Source organism: Corvus cornix, chromosome 19 (assembly GCF_000738735.6).
Source record: "Corvus cornix cornix isolate S_Up_H32 chromosome 19, ASM73873v5, whole genome shotgun sequence".
Taxonomy (NCBI): domain Eukaryota; kingdom Metazoa; phylum Chordata; class Aves; order Passeriformes; family Corvidae; genus Corvus; species Corvus cornix.
In genome coordinates, this window is record NC_046348.1 from 6,091,874 (window position 1) to 6,114,050 (window position 22,177).

General features: G+C 44.0%; 1 protein-coding gene across 1 annotated transcript; it reads left to right on the forward strand.

Annotated features, from left to right (window-relative positions):
• Positions 1 to 1,003: 1,003 nt before the first annotated feature.
• On the forward strand, positions 1,004 to 22,014 carry YWHAE (tyrosine 3-monooxygenase/tryptophan 5-monooxygenase activation protein epsilon). Its single transcript, XM_039562719.1, has 6 exons — positions 1,004 to 1,205; positions 11,426 to 11,625; positions 16,337 to 16,443; positions 16,809 to 17,015; positions 17,612 to 17,748; positions 21,094 to 22,014. The coding sequence occupies exons 1-6, from the start codon at positions 1,142 to 1,144 to the stop codon at positions 21,144 to 21,146; spliced, it is 768 nt and encodes a 255-aa protein (XP_039418653.1). The 5' UTR covers positions 1,004 to 1,141; the 3' UTR covers positions 21,147 to 22,014.
• Positions 22,015 to 22,177: the final 163 nt, after the last annotated feature.

The window sequence follows — 22,177 nt, forward strand, 5'->3', positions numbered from 1 at the left end:
ATCAGGAGGGCTGAGCGTCCTTATCCTGCACTTCCAAGGAGACACTGGGAAAAGAGACAAGACTTCATTCACAGCCACCCTGAGCAAATCAGAGAATCGTGGAATGGTTTGGGTTGGAAGGGATCTTAAAGCTCATCTCATTCCAATTCCTCTGCCATGGGCGGGGACACCTTCCACTGGACCAGGCTGCTCCAAGCCCCTTCCAACCTGGCCTTGGACACTTCCAGGGATGGGGATCTTTGGAGATCATGCCAGCCGTGCATAATCCCTTTTAGTTTTCCAAACCCATTCTGATTTCAGAAATCAAGGCATTATCTCAGTTATTTAAGTGTATGCTCCTTTTGTTTTTCAGAAGTACTCTGTGAGGAATTCGTGAAACATTAAATTTTAATTTCTAGTTTTTCTAGCCTCTTGAAACTGTGAAATTACCACGTGCTACCCGCTGGAGGTGATACTTTGAGCAAACACCCTGGAGAGGCTGCAGAAACCGGTATCTGACCGTGTGCCTTTCGGTCACAGATCCACCCTTCTGTGTGGAGCACACCCGGTGATTTGTACCAAAATACAGAGAGAGGGTAATTCAAACAGTGCTGTCAGCGTTTGAAAGCATCACAAACACGGAGAGAACGAGCCGCACCGAGGGAAACACCGCCGGCGCCCGGGCCCGCTGCCCCTTCCGCTCGCCCAGAGCCATGTCTCGGTCATGGCCCCGCCAGAACCGGGCGGGGGAGCGGCGGATCCATCCCCGCCATTGCCGGGCCGCCTCATCCCTCATCACGCTTTATTCCTCATCCCGCCTCACACCGCTTCATCCATCCTGCCTCATCTCTCACACCGCCTCACCTCTCCTCAGCCCTCACACCGCCTCGCCCCTCACACCGGCTCATTCCGCTTTATTCCTCATCCCGCCTCACCCCTCACGCCGCCTCACCCCGCCCCCCGCCCGTTGCCAGGGAGCCGCCGTTGCCATGGGAGGCGGCGGAGCGCATGCGCGCGCCGGCGGGAGTGCCCGGATGCAGCGGGAGGAGGCGCTGCCGCCATATTTGCCCTGAGAGCAGCGAGCTGGTAGCTGCCGAGCCCCCCGGACCCATCGGCTGCCATCCGCCCCGCGCAGTCCCCGCCGCCGCCCCGCCCGCAGGACATGGACGATCGGGAGGACCTCGTCTATCAGGCCAAGTTGGCTGAGCAGGCTGAGCGCTACGATGGTGAGCGCGGGCTCGGAAGGCCGTGCACGGCCAAGGGGAGAGGGAGGGAGGGAGGGAGCGGCCACAAAATGGCGGCTGGGCGGGGGAGGGGGGCAGGGGCGGAGGAGGGGGCGCACACAAAATGGCGACGGGGAGCGCCCTGAGGGGCCGCTGGAAGCAGGGATGGGGGACCCGGGCGAGGGGGTGTCTCGGGCCGGGGCGGGGCCCGGGGCGGGGGGCGGTGGCGGCAGGAGCCGGGAATAAAATGGCGGCCGCGAAGGGCGAGTCCTGGGGGGGGCAGGGGAGCCGCCCCCGCCTCGGGGGGCCCCACAAAGAGACCCCGCTGCCCCTCACGGCGCCGCTGGGTCCGGCCGGCTCCGCGCTCCCCCGGCCGGGCGGCGCGGGGCGAGGGCGGCTCGCCGCAGACAACGCCCATGCCGAGCGCTCCGGAGGGGGGGCCCGGCCCTCGGCCCCTCGCCGGCCGTGCTCGTGGGGGATCCCCGGGGATGGGGCTGCGCTTCTTTCTCTGCCTCTACCCCCGGCTGGAGATCCTGCTGCCCCTGGCAAACCCAGAGAGAGCGAGTTCTCGCCGTGCAGGGAGCGAGTACATGATTCACTGCCTAAAGAAAACGCGTATGCTTTCATTATGTGGTATAAATTATTACATATCGTTTCACTTTCCCAGCGTCTTCTTTTCATCCTTTTTCCTCTTTTAAGTTTGTGCGCTGTCCCTGATCATTTAATATCCGTGATGATTTAATACCTGGGGGAAAAGTGGTAGAGGGGAGGAACTGGCAACCCTGGGTGGTGTCTCTTGCCCCAAAAATGTCTGTCTTGCAACTGTTCCTTTTGAACATGGTTCCCCTGCACATAATAGAAAGGGCCTTTAATTTTCTCGACTCTTCTGAGACTGTTACTTTGCCCTGAGAGCTGTGATTATTCATTTGAAGTGAAATAAATACATGTATGTAGAATGTGTGAATGCAGTTACCATTCATTTAGAGGTAAGAAGACACTCCCGATACTTTCTGTTCGTAAATTGTCATAGACAACATGACCAAGTTCTCACCAAATGACATATTTTTACTGAGTTGTGCTTAAAAAACATCTGATGGCACCATTGCAGAACATCTGAAAAATGCACGTTTTGGGGAGGAAAATAGAAACTAAAACAAAAAGAAGGCCTAAATAAGAATCCATTCAGTTAGATTTCTGATAGGAAAATGATTTGGAATTAAGAGTATCACTGAAGGAAAGCAGTCAGGCAGTTTCCACTGAAGGGTTTACAGAAAAAAACAGCCCCCAAAAAACAGGTATTAGGATACAATAATTAACTTGGGCAGAGGGACATATCTGTATTCCACAATAAGGGTGCAGCTCCTGCTGAGGAGGGAAGGCTTCTCCACCTGGTATGGATGAGTCAGTGCCACTGAAAGTGTTGGCTTTGGTTTGAGTCGAAACCCAACATTCTGGAGGAATCATCATCCTTGGGAGCTCTTGAGGCATGACTCTCTTTCTGGGGTTTTCTGAAATCAGCAGTAAATCACTTCATTAGGATGTAATAGGACTCTACCCCATGGCACAGATCTGCAATGCAAACTTCCTGTCAACTAATAAAAATTGATTAGGAGGGATTATTGCCTTGGTGCAGCATTTCCCTGGGTGGACTTTTGGTTCTCCCAGTACCATGAATGTTTGCTAAACAAGCTGCCCAGAGCAAAATGTAAAAGACTTGTCTTGCTTCTGAATGGGCGTGAGACTTGTTACAATTTAGGAGGGAGCACTGAACTGAAAGCTGCCTTTTTCAAATCAGTGCTGTGGGTTTTAGCCTTCCAGAGTTTTTAGGACTCAAGTTGGGTGAACATATTTAAGATGCACCCTGTAATTCTGCCAGCTGCTCTAAATTTGTCTTCACATTTCTTGTGTCCATGGCCTGGAAGAAAATGTACTGTAGATACTGTTTTTATCATTTAATTCTGTGTTCTTGTTCAGCTGAAACAATTAAAAATGATTAGCATAATTTGTTCTTGTTTATGTGAAATAATGCAGTTCTGCCAAGATCATAGCTGAGACTGCTGAATAATTCTGTGAACAAAGTGATTTGAGAAGCAATATGAGGAAAGTGTAAGCTACTCCTAATTTTGGTCCTCAGTTTGATCTTTGAGGTGCACAATTATGAGGCCACGGTTATTAATTGGCATTATATTAAATGGAGTGATGGTAAGTACTGGCTACAGATACATTGGAATATGAGTCCCTTGGGTAATTTGAATATGAGTTTGACAATTTTTTGTGTGTTTTAACATTAGGATAAGCGTAAAGTTCTATCCCATCTTTCTCCTGGAGACTGAAAGAATGGTGGATTGCTATTTATGTATGGCTCATGGCATTTATAGCAGCACTTATGGTGGGCATCCAACTGTCGTTTCTTTGGTGTTACTTACCTGACCCACTTAGGGAATTTATGAAGTCTTGGGAGCTGTATTTGTGAACGGTTGGGAATCTAGTCCTGTGTCTGTACTGTCCTCAGGATGCTGGCCCAGATTAAGAGGACAACTTTCTAGGTACTTTTGCAGTGTTAAGTAGCACTTAAACCCTGATCTCCTGAGATATTAAGAGATTTGGGTGTCTGACTATCTTCACAGATCTGCTTAGGCATGTTATGGCAAATCACAAAATGCCCGGAAGCTTACTGGTAGTACAGGAAGCTTTGTGAGAAATCTCACTTACTGCTATTCCTTATTGGTAGAATAATGTATAACTAAATGGATTCCTTTTTTGGAAAACAATTGGAGTAAGTGATACTGTGGAGCTCCTTATATCAAGAGGATGTAGAGGATTCCTGTAGACTGCTGCTGAATATTGAAACCAATTCCTGTTTCTGGAGGCTGGGAACATCTTTGTTTTAGGTGAGAAAAATGCTATGGCTCAAGATAGACTGTGAGCAGATACTTCATACAGCTGCTTTGTACTACAAGTCTTGAAGTACATGACTTGGGTGAGGTGAAATAAGTGGGGTTTTCCCCCCTCAAAACCAGATGATAGGTCAGGGTACGGTTAAGGGAAAAACCCAAGCCACCCATGACAGGTCTCCTGCCTCCCAGCACAGCAAGCTAACAGCTGCCTCCCTTTGTCTTTAGAAATTGTCTATCAGGGAAATGGGTCTTTATCACAAAGGCAGGAACGTGTGCAGCAGTGGATTCAGTTCAAGATTTGAACCCTTTTTAGAAAAAACTGTCTCCTAGTAACAGGTCTTCAGCTTAGAGCATAATGAAGAATCAATAAGTCACAAATTAGAATTCAAGTTGCATATTAATTTTGGTTTGCAGAGGATTAGTCTCTTTCAAGCAGATGTCAAACACACTTCAGTTTTTTGGGTTCCTTCCCCCATTAATGGTTACCACTTACCCTGTGTGTTAAAGGTCTTACTGGTGTATTGATGTGGGGTGTGACTGCTGTCTCTGAGCTAAAAGGCAGAAAAATCTCAGCATATCCCTAAGAATTGTAGGAATCTAAGAGTTAAAGTATGGGCGAGACAGTGCTAAAGGAATAAGCCTGTACATTTTTTAAGTGGGAGTTGTACATACTGGGACATAAATTGACTTGTGATTATGAGGAGTTGTGTGAGAGAGGGCCTTTGTCTGTAATGGCCTTCTTGAATTTCCTGAGGTACCAGCAGCGAACAAAGGAGACAAAATTCTACAATTGGCTGGTGTGGTCCTCTGCAAAGAGCCCAGAAGCTGAACTGGTGTCCAATTCTTGTATTAGAGGATTGCTCAGTAGCAGATCTCAGTCAAAGGGAGAGATGTATGATGTGGCCCACACTTGAGATGTTTGCTTTCAAACTGAAACGTTTATTAGAAATAGTGGGGATATCCTCTTGATTTAGAAAAGTAAATGTCCACAGCTTGAAGAGATTACAGGGACAATTTAAAAAATGTTCTTCTTGCAAGAAGGACTTGTGGTAGACCATACAATTGATAATGCAGAAAATCCCACTGTTGCTTGGACAACTTGGGCGTAACCTATTTCTCCAAGTAAAGATGCAGGACTGTTTATTGCAGAGTCATGCAGTCAGGTTTTGGAAGGGTTTTGACTGCACCAGCTGTTACAAACCTTGCACATGGAATAACATTATAACCCTCTGCTTTGTCCACAAAATCATCATCAAGCCACTGTGCAGGGTGCAGGTTGGCTATTATTTGGGGTTTTTTTACTCCTCTGCCTGTTGGTTGTCTTAACTGGGAATCCACCTGTTAGGTTTTCTTATGCTCATTTGTGTAAAACTTTTACATTGTGACAAGTGTGGAATGCTTCTCATGTGTGCTTGGGTTGTGGTCTGACCCTTAGAGCCAGTTCAGTTCTCTAAATTAGAAGCAAGATTAATTTTTTTTCCCTCTTGAGTAGTTGTCTGAGCTGGTGACCTGAATGAGCCAGTTGAGAGATCAGAGGGGTGTTGAGCTGGCAGGAGGGAATTGATAGGCATGGGTTCAGCCATCTCTGGAGCCCTCTTTGCCAAACACAGGATTTCCTAAGAGAACGGAAAATCCTAATGCAGGCAGTATAACAGTGCGTCTAGAAGAGTTCCTAATGGATGCAAAGAGGAGCTGAACTTCCACTTGGTTGAATTTGGAGCTCATCATTGTAGTGAGTAGGATGGTGCCCACTGATGCCAGGTGGAGGTCTGTATCTTTGGGAAGTGCAGTTTGTGGACATTGATCCAGTTATATTCATCTCTTACTGAAGAATACACTGGCCCCTATTTCTTCAGTTCTTCTTGTATTTGTTCCTAGCAGTTTGCTGCTACTAAGTTAGTACTTACTACTTGCTTCTGTTTTGTGGCTCACTCAGAAGTGCCAGCCTGCTTCCCAGCAGAGATACCTTGTGATTCCACTGGTGGGCTTTCTCTGTTCTTGAGAACTTGACTCTCATATTCATACCCTGTTTCCTGTCTTTCAGCCAAGTGTTTATCCATGTGAGGACTTTCCTGCCTATCCCGTGGCAGTTGAGTTCCTTAAAGAACCTTGGGTGAGGGACCTTGTCAAATGCCTTTGGGAAATCCAGGTAGACTCTACCAATTACGTCTTCTTTGTCCATGTGCTTCACTTGTTCAAAGCATTCCAGTAGATTTGTGAGGCAAAATGGAATGCCATGCTCTACAATGTAATGTTTATTCATATACCCGCTCATTCCAGGGTTTTTTTAATGTAATTCCCATTAACTTGACCCCTAGTGAGTATTAGGTTCATGGTTTTGTAGGTCCCCCTGAGTGTGTGCTGGAACCCTTCTCAGCTGAAGAGTGTAAACCACTTTGTGTTTGCTGCTGTTACTAAAGCCCTAACTGAGAGGTTACACACAAGACTGTAGGGTCATAGATACTTAAGGTTCTTGGGACTCATTCCTGATAATCTTCTGTTCATTGCAAGAATGAACAGGTACAAGACTAGCACTTGTACTGAGTCTTTGAATACTGTTTATGGCGTGTGATCATCTGTGGTGGACACGAGGGAAGGCTTGGTTTTTTTGCTGTGTCCTTCACCTCCTTACAGCTCACAGGATGCTCCTTTGCGGCTTTTAGCTCCTGAAATGCTGAAGTAGGTATTGGGCAGCAGCTTAGAAGCTTGAAGAGCTTGGTTTGTTTTATTGCCCTTAGATAAGGGCAATAGAAAAGATTAAACTTAAAATGCAGCTTCAGTTTTCTGATGTTCTTCTGCTACTAAATGGAGAGTTAAGACGGTGCTTCTGCTGCTCTTCATTACATAATATATAAGAATTGTACTTCGTGAGTTCTCTTAAGGTTTATTTTGATTTGAGTATGATGACCATTAATTACATCATCTCCATCCCACCTTTACTCAACAAGTTCTTTTTCTCTTCTTATTCTAAGAAGCTTTCTCACTTAAGTAGTTCCTCTTTTGGAAGGGAAGCACACCACTAAGAGATTTTCTAGCTCTTGTTTTTTCCTGTGGTAATGTTGAGCCAGTGTGTGTGGAGGCAAGGGGGAGTTACTTCAGCAGTAAGGTTGAAGTAGATTCTGTGTATTGTTTAAAGTCACGAGGAGTGCCTTGGTTGGAAACAAAAAACCCCGACCCTGTAGCATCCTGGTTAGTGAGACTCAGGCACTGAATTAGAAGTTGCAAACTCTGTAGATTTGCCCTAACAAGTTTGCTTTAGTGCACCAGCCTTTGTTTAGGCCAAATGATTTCTGTTACAAGCACAGATTTTGATAGAACTGCCAGATACTGGCTATTCCTTTGTTAGGGTCTGCTGTCTCTTGGTTTGTGTCCTGCGCTGGGAAGGTTTTTAGTCTTCCCACTAAATTGGCTGTACATCACCCATTTCCATATTTCCTTACCTAGGGATATTGCAGTTCCCCTGGGTTTTCTGGATTTCTGGAGTTAAGGAAGCAACAAATACCTAGTTTCTCATTCATCTCTGGTCAAGAGGCAGTCATTATTTTGTGGCCTAGTATGAGTCCTTATCAGCTGTGCCCTTTGTTCTGTGGCTGGCCCCTAATGATGGTTATCAAACATGTCCTTCTCAACACTTGTAAACTTCCCCACTTTTATCTTAGAGTAAGGCTTATTGTTTGTCTTTCACATTAAACCCCAATCCCAAGCCATGCACCTTGCTGTTCCACAAACCCTTTGTAGGTGGCCACCGCTGTCCCAACCCTTTGTGCTTTCCAGGCTGCGATTCTGTGTCCCTCCTGGTGGCTGGAGGTGAGTCAGCAGGGTTTGCAATGGGGAGCCAGCATTTTAATCATAGTAGCAGAATATAGGAACCTAAAAAATGGCCTGGGCACCATTACAGTTTTTGCCTGTGTATTGTGGTATTTCTTAACCAACAGCAGGTGCTTGGGGAAAGATCTAAATCTAGGGCAGGCATGTCATTCTCCAGAATATTCCCCTCTCCTTCCAGAATTAATGTTTTTGGGATTTCCTGCCCTGACAGTGGCATGATCTGACAGTAGCATAATAAGGTGACAGCCACAATCACCTGAGAGGCTGGAACTTAACCGCTTACATACAGCCTCTGTCTCTCTGAATCTGCATAACGCTACTTTTTCCATAATGCAGTGTAAGCATCTCTGGATTTTGTATGCAATGAGTTGTCATTACTGCAATAATCCTTTTTAATGAAATGTAATCTCAGACTCGTATTTTGTCTTGAGTGGTCTCTGACTGAGCTTTCCACCTCCTTGTGGAAACTTCCAGATTGGTAAAATGGCACTTAGAATAAAAAATATTTGTTCTGTTGGCAGATATAGATGGCTTTATTTTTGTTTTCTGTTGGAGGAGATACAGGTATGTTGTCCCCTTGCTTTTGTACTGCCTGTTTTCTTAAGATTTTTCATCAGGCTTAAATTTTCAGGGCTGGATTATGGGTTTACCATGGAAGACCAAGGTATGTACATAATATTTTGTTTTCTTGAAATATCAGCCCAGATTTTTGTATTGTAAGTAAAAGTGGGCTCTTTACTAAACTAAAATCCTTTTTCTCCAACAGCTTTGTGTGTAGACTGATAAATGTTTTCTCTTTGGGTAAAACAGTTGTTTATGGGTGGGATTCTAATCTGTGGTTGTGTGGTTACCTAGTAACAAGATGAAGATTTCGAAGAGGAGACAAAGTTTCAGTTCCTGTTGTCACGGTGTTGGGAGGTTGTGTACCCAGTGTGAGGGGTGGTGAAGGTGGAGGGTTTTGTGCTTCAGAACAAATGGAGGAACCTCAGGTGCTCCCCCATCCCCCAGCATCCCGTTCCCAGTGGCTGTCACTTGTCAGGGAGTCTGTTTAACTTACTAACAACTCAATCATAAAAATGCTGGGGTGATAAGGGCTATTTACTGATAGCAGTAGTAGTTCAGAGCAGGTGCCTGTTTTCCTTTGGCTCTGTTGTTTCCGTGGTTGTGGTGACTGCAGGAGGGTGGTTAATGACCTCCTTTGCCAACAGTTGAAGAGATGCAACAGGGCTCAAATACTGACAGAGGAGCTCCTTGTAGGGCGGGGTCTTGGGTTTGGCTTTGTACCAGCTGTTGCACAGCTTAAATTGGGTTTGTCCTCCAGTGCACAGAGGTGTTCAGACCTCTGTTTCAAGGGCTTGTAGATGTTCAGACTGGTAATAGATAAAATCCTGTAGAAGCCAAGCAGTTAATTAAATTCATAATGATGTGTTTGAATGTACTATGAAAGCTAGATACTCATTTTCAGGGAACAGCAAGTCTTGTGTATAGTTTTTTTATTTTAAATTTTCACTCTAGACAAATTTGCTTCTGGGGAAGAGATTGTGAAGGAAACCTGTAGAACAATTGATAAAATGTGCCCTTTTTCCCCAGTTGTTGCAATTTCCTGACACAGGGCAGATCTTGGAAGATGTTGCTGTACATGTTCCTCAACCTCCACACTTCTGGACTAATTGTTCCATATATATCATTGTTATATGAGATAAGTGTGGATAGATTTTTGTTGTCATTAAGAAGCAGGTTTTCTATAAAAGCATTGTCATCCAGGAGTATGACTGAAGTGCACTGTAGTTAATCCCAGTGGATAAAGCACAATAATAGAAACTGTTTTAAAAAAAGGCAGATCTTCTGTAACCTGTGTGTTTCTTATCTGAAGGCAGTCAAATATCAGGCTTAAAAACAAGAGCCGCATTTTTTGCTGGAGCTTGACGAAGATACCCAGGTCATGGAGACTGCAAGTCTCAATTCCTGATGGTCATTTTTGTCCACAAGAACTGTCAGGCATCTTGAATGTGGCTCCACTGTTTCAAGAAACTTCCAAATACGAGATGGCTTAATTTGCATAATTTAAAAAATTTACAGCTTTGAAGTAGATTTTTCGTATGAATGGGATGGTAGGGTCATGCTTCAGGAAATAAATCATAGTGCTTGCTTTATTTAAGTAGCAAATTGTAGCTATATCATATTGCTCGTAACTTAGGTGGCTTAAAATACCTAATTATGTTTATGTTAATACTAACTGCGAATGTGGAGTGTTTTAGGGCAGCTCTCAAATTCTTCAGTAAAAGCACCATTTTGCAGTTGCAGGGTGGTGTTCTCAAAAAGTTTTATCAAATGCTTGGTGGATTTTTCATTACTTTCTGTGATTTGGGGGAAGCAAAATCTACTGATAAAAATAGAGCCACCATAAAATTTTGTCCTCCACATATGGAGACCTGTTGGAGACTGATAACATTGTTCCTGCCAGGGAGCCTACAGTCTCCATTGCTGAAGTAGCTTGTGCCTGTTTAGGTTGTGATTTTGACATCTGAGGGGGAAAAATTATAGTTAAGCTTCATTTGTATATTTAACACTATTTTTCTAATGTGTCCTGAACAATTGCAGTGTCGTTAGGTAATTAAAGGGTTATAAACTCCCTTAAGTAGTTTAGTCTTGGTTCCACTGGAGCATAGGAAAGCTGTGTTTGGTAATAATTGTTTTAACCTCAGGTTTAGAAGTACTTTTCAACAGGCATAAAATAGAAATATACATTCATTCATATCTTGTTTGTTACTTTTCACTGTAAGAGGCTGCTTGGCATGGGTAGATATGGTTGCTCTGGGTACACTCAGGATGACATTTTTGTTACCACTCCAAGCACCAAATTTTTCTTTTGGAGGTTCATCTTGCAGCTTTGACTCATTTTCCTAGTAACAGTACTCATACATCTCTACGTGTATTCAAATCTGGATTTTATGTTTTTGTTAATTACCACATTACATTGTGTTCCAGTTGACAAATCAGTGGAGCATTCTGTAATTCCTCAGTTTTATCCTGACTGTGCCAAGAGCCAGATCACATTTGTTCATCTTTTCTCACTGTTCTCTACCTTCTGCAAAGCACTCTGAAGAGCGCACACTCCTGTAGGATTGTACTGATAACTCTTATCCACTGTGGAAGAATGTTCTTGCTGTTACATCCTTTTTGTCTGTCTGTTAAAAAAGGCAAACAAACAAAAAAAAACCCCACTCAAACCAAAGACCAGAAAAATAAAAACCAAAAGTGAAAACTACCTTTAAAGAATTTTTGGAACCCTTGTAAAATACCAGATGAACATCAGATACTTCCTTTGTGTATGTGCTGATTGATTTGTTTGGAACACTCCAGTGTAAAAGTGAGGAGTAACCGGATGAAAGGAGGAGGGAGCTTAATTTCCTAAGCTCTCATTAATGTACAGCTTGTATTGAATGATTTGAAAGATGCTTCAGTTGTGAGAATAATTGCCTGACCTTTTCCTCCTAGAAATGGTTGAATCAATGAAGAAAGTGGCTGGAATGGATGTGGAGTTGACAGTGGAAGAAAGAAACCTGCTTTCTGTTGCATATAAAAACGTGATTGGAGCCAGGAGAGCTTCCTGGAGAATAATCAGCAGCATTGAACAGAAAGAAGAAAACAAAGGTGGAGAAGACAAATTAAAAATGATTCGGGAATATCGGCAAATGGTAAGCTGGAGTTGGTCTTACAGCAAAATGTCATCTAGTTCTGGTCCCCTTGCCATAAACTGCCCTGGTGTTCGAGATTGCCTGTGGTGTGCTGACCTGGAATAGGGTCCTTGGAAGGCTGGAGCTGGTTCCTTATCTGGAGATTAAATCTCCGTGGTGAAAGGGAGAGCTTGGGTGTTTCTGTGTAAACACTCAGAAGGGCAGCAGCCTCAGGAGAGGGAGGGATTTTCCCTCAGTCATCAACAGCTCTGCCAAGCATTTTGACTGTGCTTGCACTTTGTCTTCCCTGCTTACTCAGATGTGAGGCTGCACCTGCTCAGGAGGCCTCATTCTTTCCCCTCCAACCTGACTTACCCCAAGAAACTTCTTTTTTTAATTAACCCTGTCAAAGGAGATGTTTGGCTGTTAAGTTTCTCCTTCCTATAAAAATTGCTTTGGATCATACAGTGACACTTTCAGTGATTCCAGTTCTCTGTCCTAGAGAGTTCAAAACATTAACACTTGAAATGTCCCTGAGGGAGGCTCTTCAGTGCTCTTCTTGGCTCCTTGTCTTTGTCACTCCATGTTCTGGGGATGTCGTGGTTGTCCCAGCTGTGAAACTTGGGTGTGTAGCAACCTCCAGGGCCTTGCTCTTTTCTCTCTCTGGAGAGAGAGGGAGAAATTGATCCACATAACTTCATGCTGACTTAGTCAGTGTGTGCAGCTTTACCTAAAATGGAGAACTTGCGGCAAGCTCTGGCTTTCATTGGTAAGGGCTAATGAAACCTTCAGCTCTTAGTGTGTAGTTGTTCCCCCTTCCTCCCTGCCCTAAATGATGGTTTAGCATGGAGCAGGCATGCTCCCGTACTATTTAAATCCCACACATTTCTGCAGAGGCTTCATCTCCATTATTTGAGGACAAGTGCCTCCACATGGTTCACATCTTCATTTCCAGAGAAACAGTGGAGTCTGTTATATCACCTGGCACTGATTCATATACCAGCAATGGAAATGATGTTGGCTTGGAAATCTTCTCTCAGGAATGGCTCTGGACTACTTTCTGTTGACTCACAGGGTTTCTTTTGCTCCATGGAATTGTTAAAGTTGTGAGTTTCTAATTTTATGCTGGCATACTGATGGGATGAGGCGCTGCCAGTTACATACAGTCCCAAATAGCCTTTTCTTGATGAGTGTCTGCAATCTCCTAACAGAACATAGAAAACAAGACAACAGCTATCTAGTGATTGTTTAAACTTGTTTTACACTTGTGCTTCCAGGTTCTTTTGCACAGGGTTTTGTGGATGGTTACCATCTTCTGCCAGAGATTCTTTAATGGTGAAAAGACTTTTTTCCTCATTTTGAAAGGACTCTAGAAATAACCATTATTCTGCATCCCTCTTTGTAAAGGACATGTGCCATTCTGGATGGACTGGGGTGCAAGAAGTCCATGTTTGTAGGTGCTTGAGGCTCTGAAGAGAGAGAGGCCACATGAAGTACAGTGTCATGCCAACAGTGTGTTCAGCTGTTAAATCCTGAGAGAGAACAGCTTTCACAGCTGCACTGGGAGGAGGAGTGCACTGAGCACTGTCATTGGTTCTGTACTGGAGCAGGGGTGGCTGTGTCTGCCCAGCTCCGGAGGGAGTTTTCCCAAGAGGCTTCTGAGCATCATCTGTAGCTGAAGGCCAGTTCCTGTTAGTAGCTGCTGGGAGACTTCATATGGGTTGGCATCTGCTCTTGAGTGTGTGAGTGGGTTTGGCGGGATGGCCTGGGAGCAGGAAGGGCCTGAGGAACACTGCAGGTTTGGGTGCTGCTGCTCACTGTCGCTGCTGAGCAGTAGCACTCCTGCCCTGTTGTGCTCAGTGCTTCCGTGAAGAAACAGCTTCCAGCAGAATTCCCATCGTTATGATTCCCTTGTCAACAAATACTGACTTTGTAGCATTTTCCAGAGTAAGTTCAGTGTTGGGAAAACCTTTCCCAGACTTGAAAGGCTCTGAAGAAGGAAAACAAATCCCCCCCCCCCACCCCCAACCATGTCTGGGAGCCAACAGGCCATGTTTAAACCACTGGGGAGTTGGAGAGAACCAGCATCTCTAAAAGACACATCTCTCACCTACCATCAGAAGCAGCTGTGACCTTGCTCAGCTGCAGAGTGCTACTCCAGTAGAAAGGGAAAGTTTTGTAGTAGTTTCTGTGAAAGTAATTACTTGTTGGGTTTGGTGTATGTCAGAATTTACTATAATTCAGCTCATGGCTCATGTTGGGAGTTTTTTTAAGCTAGTAGCCAGCATGACTTGGGGTAGAACTCAAGGGATGGTGGTGTTGGGAGGGCAGGGCCAGGCTGGCTTTGTCTGAAGTGTGCACTGGGCAATAGTGAGAGATGAAAGACACCAGGCTGTGCGTCTTCCCAAACCACTTCAGCTGAATGGAGCCAAACACATCCATAGCCATGAGGGAAAATGCCACTTACTTGCTTTCTTTGTAGACAGGCTGCTCTCCTGGCTCCTGTGGCCATTTGGATACACAAAAGCCCCTGAATTTCTCATCTGGCTGCATCTCTGACGAGAACACACTGAGGCTTGTGCTCTTCATCCTTGAGAGGCTGAAGTGGCTGCACACAGTGCAGTTCCCTCCCTCACAGTCAAACCAGATCCGTTCCCACACCATAACACAGATACTGACCTTCCCCTTCCTGCTCTGGAGATGTGGCACATGGAATGTGTGTTTCCAGTGCCCTGACTTCTAACCTGTGCTGTATTTTGGGGCAGTTGCCAGCCTGTCCTGTATCCTCCTCTCTTAGAAAGAGCTCACTGAGCTATTCATTCTGAAACAGATCCTTTTTGTACAAAGCTTTTAGTTTTGTTGTGGGTATTTTGTTTGTTTGTTTGTTTTACCCTTAATTAATTTGATTTGTATTAAATCTTTTTAAACTAAGCTTGGCCAGGACATTTACCTTGCCCCGGACAGCAGCTGATCTCTGATAACTGTGACTGATCCTTTAAGCAAAGCTGGAAAAGGTCTGTCTGAGATGAAATAGAAGTGTGTACATGTATGGTTATTTAACTAAAGAGGATTAGAAACTGATTTAATTCTTTGCAGTTTTGCTGAAGATCTCTCTGCAAAAGAAGTCATTGAAAAAGAGGATCAAGAGGAAAGAAGTTTGCAGGAACTGACTGCTGGCCAAAGGTTTTATAGCTTTTGTAGCCCAAGAATATATGAAGTAGATTCTTCTCAAGTGACCATATTTCAGCACCTTTCTTAAGCATTTGTCACATAATTAAGTACAGCATCTGATTCTTCCTGTGAATGTCAGGGCATTCTGACATTTGTACATGAAATTTGCTGTAAATTAATTTCTCTAAAGGAACTTTTGCAAGTCTTTTACTTTGTGCAAATCAGTATGTGTGTATATGTGCCAGTTTATCATTTATTTTGGATCTGTAATTTTAACACCTTTTGGGTATAACTGCTGTGGTTACAAACCCTGATAGTTTGGGAGCTGTGTGGTGATAAAAGGATTACATGGCAAGGAAAATGCTTAAAGAAAGAAGGAAAGCAAATGCTTGGGTGGGAGGATAGGAAGGGATGATGGACTGAGTGGGGCTGCTCCTGTGATCCAAGACTTGCAGTTCCTGGTAGTTTCTTTAATGCCTTTGCTTGAAATCTCTCCTTTATATGAAATTAGCTTGAGCCAGAGTTCTCTTCAGCTGTAGCTGTGAAAGTTACTGTGAAATCATGAAGAAGCAGCAATGGATGGGTGACTGTGTGCACTTCACCAACCACTCCTACTGGAATGACCTGGGAGGCTCAGAGCCAGTCTGGTTTGGGCAGTGCTGATGTCAGAGGAGGGGTTTCATCTTTTCTGGGTGTGCTCAGTTTCTTTGCTTGTAGGAGTGAAACTCTCTGTGATAAACCCTGACCTCATAGACCTTGCTTTATGTTTGGAACTGGAAAAAATGAAGGTTGATGTAACTGTTTTCAGTTCAGACTATTCAAATCCAGTATCTGTTTTTAAATAAGGTGTTACATATTGTATTTTTGGCCACAGATTTCACTGTCAGTGTTGATGATTTCTGCTTTTTCGCTGAGTTGCTGCGCTTTGTGTTTTTCACCTGTTTCTGGAGCTTGTTTTCATCTTGTACCTGACCTTCGTTTGTGTGGCACGTCTTGATTCTGTTCTGATACTCCATGAGTTTTGTCTTAAGGCTCTTCTGTTAGAGCTTTGCCTCCAAGGACTCACTAGAAATTGGTCTGAAGGTGCCATTTAACTGGGGTATAATGGAGTTCAGCTGATTTGTGTTAATTACCTTCAGATTGTCCTGTTACTGTTGCCACTTTCAAGGCAGCCTTCCAGGATCAGAAATGTGAGGAACTGAGTTGTGTAAGCCTGAAATTCTTGCAGAATTACATCCTGAGACAAACTTAATGCAATGGTCTAACAAGATATCTTCCAAGGAATTTACAATTCCACTGTTGAGTTCCACATTTCATCGTCCATCAGTCCCTGCCTCTTGTGTGTGCCAGCTAAATGTGCGGAACTGTTTTGCTTAATGCACCTATGGAACATCTGAATTTTATTTATTTTTCTTCTGTCCTATCCCTCTTTGGAATTTCATGATGTTACCTGTTCAATATTTGGGTACTTTTGGAACAGCTTTTAGTCTTAAGTGCTCACCTCACCCCCTCTTCTAATTTTGGTGGGTTTTTTTGTTTGTTTGTTTGTTTATTTTTCTAGGTTGAGACTGAACTGAAGTTAATCTGTTGTGACATTCTGGATGTACTGGACAAACACCTCATTCCAGCAGCTAACACTGGCGAGTCCAAGGTTTTCTATTACAAAATGTAAGTACCTCCTTGAGAGGAAAGGCCTGAAATAGGGACAGAAATTAAGTAGCTGTAATGAGAACTTAAAGTGAACTGTTGTGCAGCTCTTAGATGTAAGAAACAGCAATTTTAATTGAGCTGCTGATGTAGAAATCACATTCCTGCTTGGGTATTTTTTTTTTTTTTTTTGCATGAGCTGAACACTACTTGTAAAGAGAAGAAAATAAGGTATGTCATGTAGTGATGGTTTAAAATTCCCTCAGCTCTTGGTGCAGTCTTGGTAGTAACTGAGCAGATATCTCAACACAGTTTAATTTAAGCTGTTCATTCAGTGGCTGGTGGGGAAACGAGGATTGCTGACTTCCTCCTGTTTCTGTTTTCAGGAAGGGGGACTACCATAGGTATCTGGCTGAGTTTGCCACAGGAAATGACAGGAAGGAGGCTGCAGAGAACAGCTTGGTGGCTTACAAAGCTGCTAGTGATATTGCAATGACAGAACTCCCACCAACACATCCCATCCGCTTAGGACTTGCGCTCAACTTCTCTGTATTCTACTATGAAATTCTTAATTCTCCTGATCGTGCCTGCAGGTAGGTGGTGGCTGGGAAGATGGGAATATGGGAATGTTGTGTGAATATCAAACAAGCCAGAAGTGGTTGCTCCTTGGTAATTGCTTTTCCTGCTTTCTTCCTGCTGTTGTTTGCTCTGGTTGACCTCAATTCACTGGGAAGATTTTCAGCATCACCATTTTCTTTTGGAGTCCAGAGCCACGTGCTTGTGTGGGAGTAATGGTGTATGAGAAGCAGAACAGTGATAACCTTGAATTGATCAGCTAATGGCAGTTGAGCACTTGCCAGGTTAACTCTGTGCATGCCCTTAAAGTGCCCAAGGTGTGAGGTGATTTATCTCCTCACATGCTGGGAAGGATGGTGGTACTGATTTCTGTGACCTGTGAGCATGTACAGAGTGGCAGTGATTGAGGCAAACACCATTTGTCTTCTGTCACTGCAGGTTATACTAAGTTTTTAGCAGACCTTAATCAGTTGTACTGCAAGATGTAGAAATGTTTAATGAAACCAGTATTCTTGAGTAAAAAGTTTCTTAAAGCACACAAATGACTGGTGTTAACCTGTGCTTCTGGATTGTGTTCAGCAATATTTGTTAAATCTTTGTTCTGTCATTGCAGGTTGGCAAAAGCAGCTTTCGATGATGCTATTGCAGAACTGGATACACTGAGTGAAGAAAGCTATAAGGACTCTACACTTATCATGCAGTTGTTACGTGATAACCTGACACTATGGACTTCAGACATGCAGGGTGATGGTAAGTGAGTCCTGCTGGAAGAGCTGCATCCCTGACCCAGGAAACAGAGCATGGAAATGGAGAGGGCTTGGATGGTTTACATCTGTCTCTCCTAATAATGACCCTCCTGCACTCTTATCCTACCTTAACACTGGATGAGGTGATAGGAGTGACACTGGAATCTTTTGAGCAGCTTCTCAGCTCTCACTTGAAGGAAGGAGGTGTGGAATTAGCACCATTCTCCCCACATGGCACCTGTGATTATTGTAAAAGCAGTGACCTTCTTTATTTAATCTTTTCTTTCTTTCTGCTTGTCATGCTCATCTCTGACTGTCACTCCAACCAGATGTGCACCTCCAGTGCAGGAGGAAGCACTGCAGATGCTTTAGTTCCCCTTTATTCCAGGTCACTCCATATTCTCATTGCCAGAGCAAATGCCAAATGTGTCCCCTGGCAGTACCAGAGGGTGGGACATGGATTGCTTCTGTTCACTAGCAAAGGATAGTACAAATTTTTGAAGTGGCTTTGGCACACTGAATGGATCTTCCCAACCCCTTAACTTTCACATACAATGCTTAGTATAAATCTACTCATTTTTGGGTCTCTCTCTTGGAGAGACAAGTGAAAAGAGCTGACTTTCTTTTTACTTTTAACTTGGAGGAGAAGAATTAGGTCCAATTAAGACTATTTTGGGTACCTAGAAATGCCCAGAGCTTAGAAACACCACTGCTGAACTTCACATAAGTATGTCAGTGTCTTAAATTTTTGGTAAGCTGTTCCTTGTAGCCACACAGCATTCCTGGGGGTGCTTCTTTGGTGGAGTGTCCATTTGAAAGCAAATGCAGAATCTTCTACATTTTCCTGACTCCCTGTTTTTATGTAGGGTCATGGGTTTGTTCTGAAGTGTTGTTGCTCAAAAGCTTCTCACTCTGCTCTTTGGGCTGCTGAGAGAACTGGGAATCCTGTAAATGTGTGGGGTCTTGGCTCCTGGTTTACTCCATATCCCAGTGTTTAAGGCTCTTGCACCTCCCTTTTCAAGGATGTAAGATTATCTCATTGTGCAGGATGGATCTGTGGACTCTTTTAAACACTGCGGGTGTTTGATGCCTTCCTTGCCATGGGTAGGCATTGGAGAAAAGAAATGTGTTTCAAATTCCCACAATTAAGATACAACCTTTACTTTTTTAATTGGAGCCAAATAACCTGGTGCTCTCTGGAAGCCATTTCAGTGCAGTAACCAGGCTGGATCAGTGTGGGATAGTACCAATATCTTCCAAAGAGTGTCTTCCAAATGCTCTTGATTTGGCCAGGGCTGGTGTGTCTTGTGGATCTTGGATATTGTAGAAGTTCCACAAGATCACTTACAGGCTCTTTAGATTTTGCAAAAAGAAACAGATTTTAATTTCTTGCTCCACGCCATGGAAAACAGACATTTTGGTTCTTCCTGAAGTATTTCAGATTATCCTGGTTACTGGTGCCAGAAATATAATGATTACAGAATTAAAAATACTGTAGGACTACTTAAAATCGTGGTGCAGTTCTTCAGATCCAGAAAAAAAAAGTGTTTATGTAGAATATTTAGACACAGGTGCAAAGTTAAGTTTCCTCATACTTTGCCAACACTCTGAGTGCATTTCCAGCTGATGCTTCCAGAGCTCCATATTCCCAAACGAGCAGAACCTTTGAACAATAAGTTAATAGTGGCACAATTAGCAGTTTCCAAGGGGTGACAGAGACTTGGAAAGGGCTTGTTCTTTTGTGTTAAGCTTTTCCCTGTTTCCATTTCAGCTGTGCAGGGTGTAGAGATGTAAAGCCAGGCATTCCCCAGCTGCTGCACTCCCATCCCAATCCCTGTACCTTTCCCATGGCCTAGAGCAGTGTTGAGTTTATTTCCACACTTGTAATGTCATCTCCATATGATTCCTGTTCTCCCCTTCTTTCCTGCTGTATAGATTCCTAAAGGAAAGTCCAACTGTTCATTTCCTAAAAACTCTACTTTGTAAGTCTCTTGTCATGGCTCACTGGAGTTTTCAGTGTCAGTTTTCCTGTCACTAACAGTGCCTGCCTCTGTCACGCGCTGCTGACAAATGCTTGTGTCCCTGCTGCCACTCAGGGCTGAGCCCTGTGGCACCTGTCCCCCTGCCCAGGGATGATGTGCTTGACTAAGATCCAGAGTAACTCACATGTTTGGGAATTGAGCTGCAAACCTGGATGGATATAAGAATATTTGGGCAAGAAAAGTACTTCACAGTGGCCTGGTAGAGGAGTATTTTGCCTAAGTATGTTGGTTAGAGCATGCTCAGATCTTCTAATCTGGGTTAGGGCCTCTGCTTTCCTCTCTTAAGTGATCTGATATGGAATTCTATCTATAAACTTCGTTGTTGAATGTCCTGTGTTCCTAGGCCCCCTCTTCCAAAATCTACCTCCAGTTGTACCTGGTGGTAATCCTGAATCTGGACACGCTCTGAGCAGACATTCTGGTTATCTGCTGGAAGTCATCAGTCTCATTTGATTGGGTTTTATTGCAATCAAGTTTTTAATTACTACTTTCTGTTTATTGCCCTTAAGAGAGTACCATCTTAAGTGGTTACAGATAATTGTAAGCACTTTTTCAGTCTCCCTTACCAATTAAGTGAATTGTGCATGTGTGATGGCACCAGCTGAGGTACCTGGAACTTTCCCAGTTGCAGCAGAACTTTGGCAAAGCCCTGCAGAAGGTGTTGCATGGGGCTCCCTGGGGCAGCTGGAATGTAACCAAACTACAGGAGTCTCATGGACAGACCCTGTTCCACTGCATGGTACAGCCTGGCTGAACAGAGAAATTAATTTCCACAAGATGTTTTTCTCTAATAACCTCAAGCCCAGGGTTTCTTGTCGGGTTGGACTTGCAGTAGGGTGTTTTTCATACCTTTGGTAATTCCTGCCATCAGTGTTACTGTATAAAATTTCCTAAGTACTTTGCTGTTGTTGAGACTTGAGTGGGCTTGGGCAGATAAAAGTAGAGATGAGGGTTTGGGGAAGGTATTTCCTGATCCAAGGATGCTGATCCACAGCTCTTCCAATGGTTTCTGCCTTGGCTGCCCCGCCCTGGCTCAGCAGGACTGCTCACCTGCGTGGTGTCAGTTTTCAGGGCTGGGTTTGTTTGTCCTCATGTGTTCTAATGGCCTGGCTGCAGTTGTGTGTGAGGGTGCAGGAGATTCCAAGGCTTAATTTCCATGGGAATGCTTCACTCCGGAACTGGCAGTGTGGAGTGAGAGAGTGAGCGTGTATTGCATGAAACTATTAATCTCTAGGTGCCTGTTAAGCCTTTCTGCAGCTCTCAGTTTTAAATGGTAACATCTTCCTTCCTTCTTCCCACTTCCACAGGTGAAGAACAGAATAAAGAAGCGCTGCAGGATGTGGAAGATGAAAACCAGTGAGACACAAAGGCCAACAAGAGAACCCATCTCTGACCACCCTCCCCCTTCCCCACAAAAACCCTCAGTGTCACTCTGAGAACCACCAAATCTGACTTTTACATTGGGTCTCAGAATTTAGGTTCCTGCCCTGTTGGGTTTCTTTATTTTTATTTTTTTTACACAGTTTAAAAGTTCTTAAAGGCAAGAGTGAATTTCTGTGGATTTTACTGGTGCCAGCTTTTAGGTTCTTTAAGACACTAACAGGACTGCGTAAAGGCTCTTTCAGCATTACTGTATTGTCTCTGCCAGCTGTGGTGACGTTGCCATCAGCCCTGGATGTGACACCTGAAGGCCGTGTAGGGAGAGATTGGTCCTGGCCAGGTAGTGCTCATGTGGTGGCATCTTTCTTTTTTTTATAACTGTTTAAACTGAATTTTATACCAATGTTTCAACTTAATTGGGTGTTTAGCTTGAAGTTGCGAGGTTGCATTTGGGACATTTATTGTAGTGGTTTTACTGTATAAAAACAAAAAGTTTCCAAACTGCTGAAATGTTGCTGAAAATCATGGTGCTGGTAACAGTTCAACAATCCGTGGCTGCTCATTCTTGCCTGTTCTTTACTTTCCCTCCAAGCAGGTTAGCATTGAAGGTGGCATTGATAAGCCTGCATGCGTGTTCAATATTTTTTCTTTTCTCCCTCCCCTCTCCCCATCTCCCTTCGCTCGCTCAACCTCTTTTGTTCAGTATGTGTAACTTGAAGCTAATTTGTACTACTGGATATCTGACTGGAGCCACAGATACAGAATCTGTATTGTTCTTACTGAAACACAGCATGGAATTAACATTAAACTTAAATAAAACAAACCTAAATTAAAAATGCCAAACATCACTATGACTTTCTTTTAGAGGAATAACTTTCCTTTGTTGCTTGTACTAGGAACAGTTGGAGGGGGAGAGAGCAGCAGGAACAGCCTTGTTCTTCAGACAGGAGATAAGGAAGATTTGGTCTGAAGCGTGAGTTGTGCTGCTGGGAGCAGCCCTTTTATCCAGTC

Excerpts from the sequence above, each read along its gene's own strand:
- YWHAE (XM_039562719.1), top strand. The coding sequence starts at position 1,142 with ATGGACGATCGGGAGGACCTCGTCTATCAGGCCAAGTTGGCTGAGCAG. Across the intron at positions 1,206-11,425 it reads GCAGGCTGAGCGCTACGATG|AAATGGTTGAATCAATGAAG; the intron begins GTGAGCGCGGGC and ends TTTTCCTCCTAG. Across the intron at positions 17,016-17,611 it reads TCTCCTGATCGTGCCTGCAG|GTTGGCAAAAGCAGCTTTCG; the intron begins GTAGGTGGTGGC and ends CTGTCATTGCAG.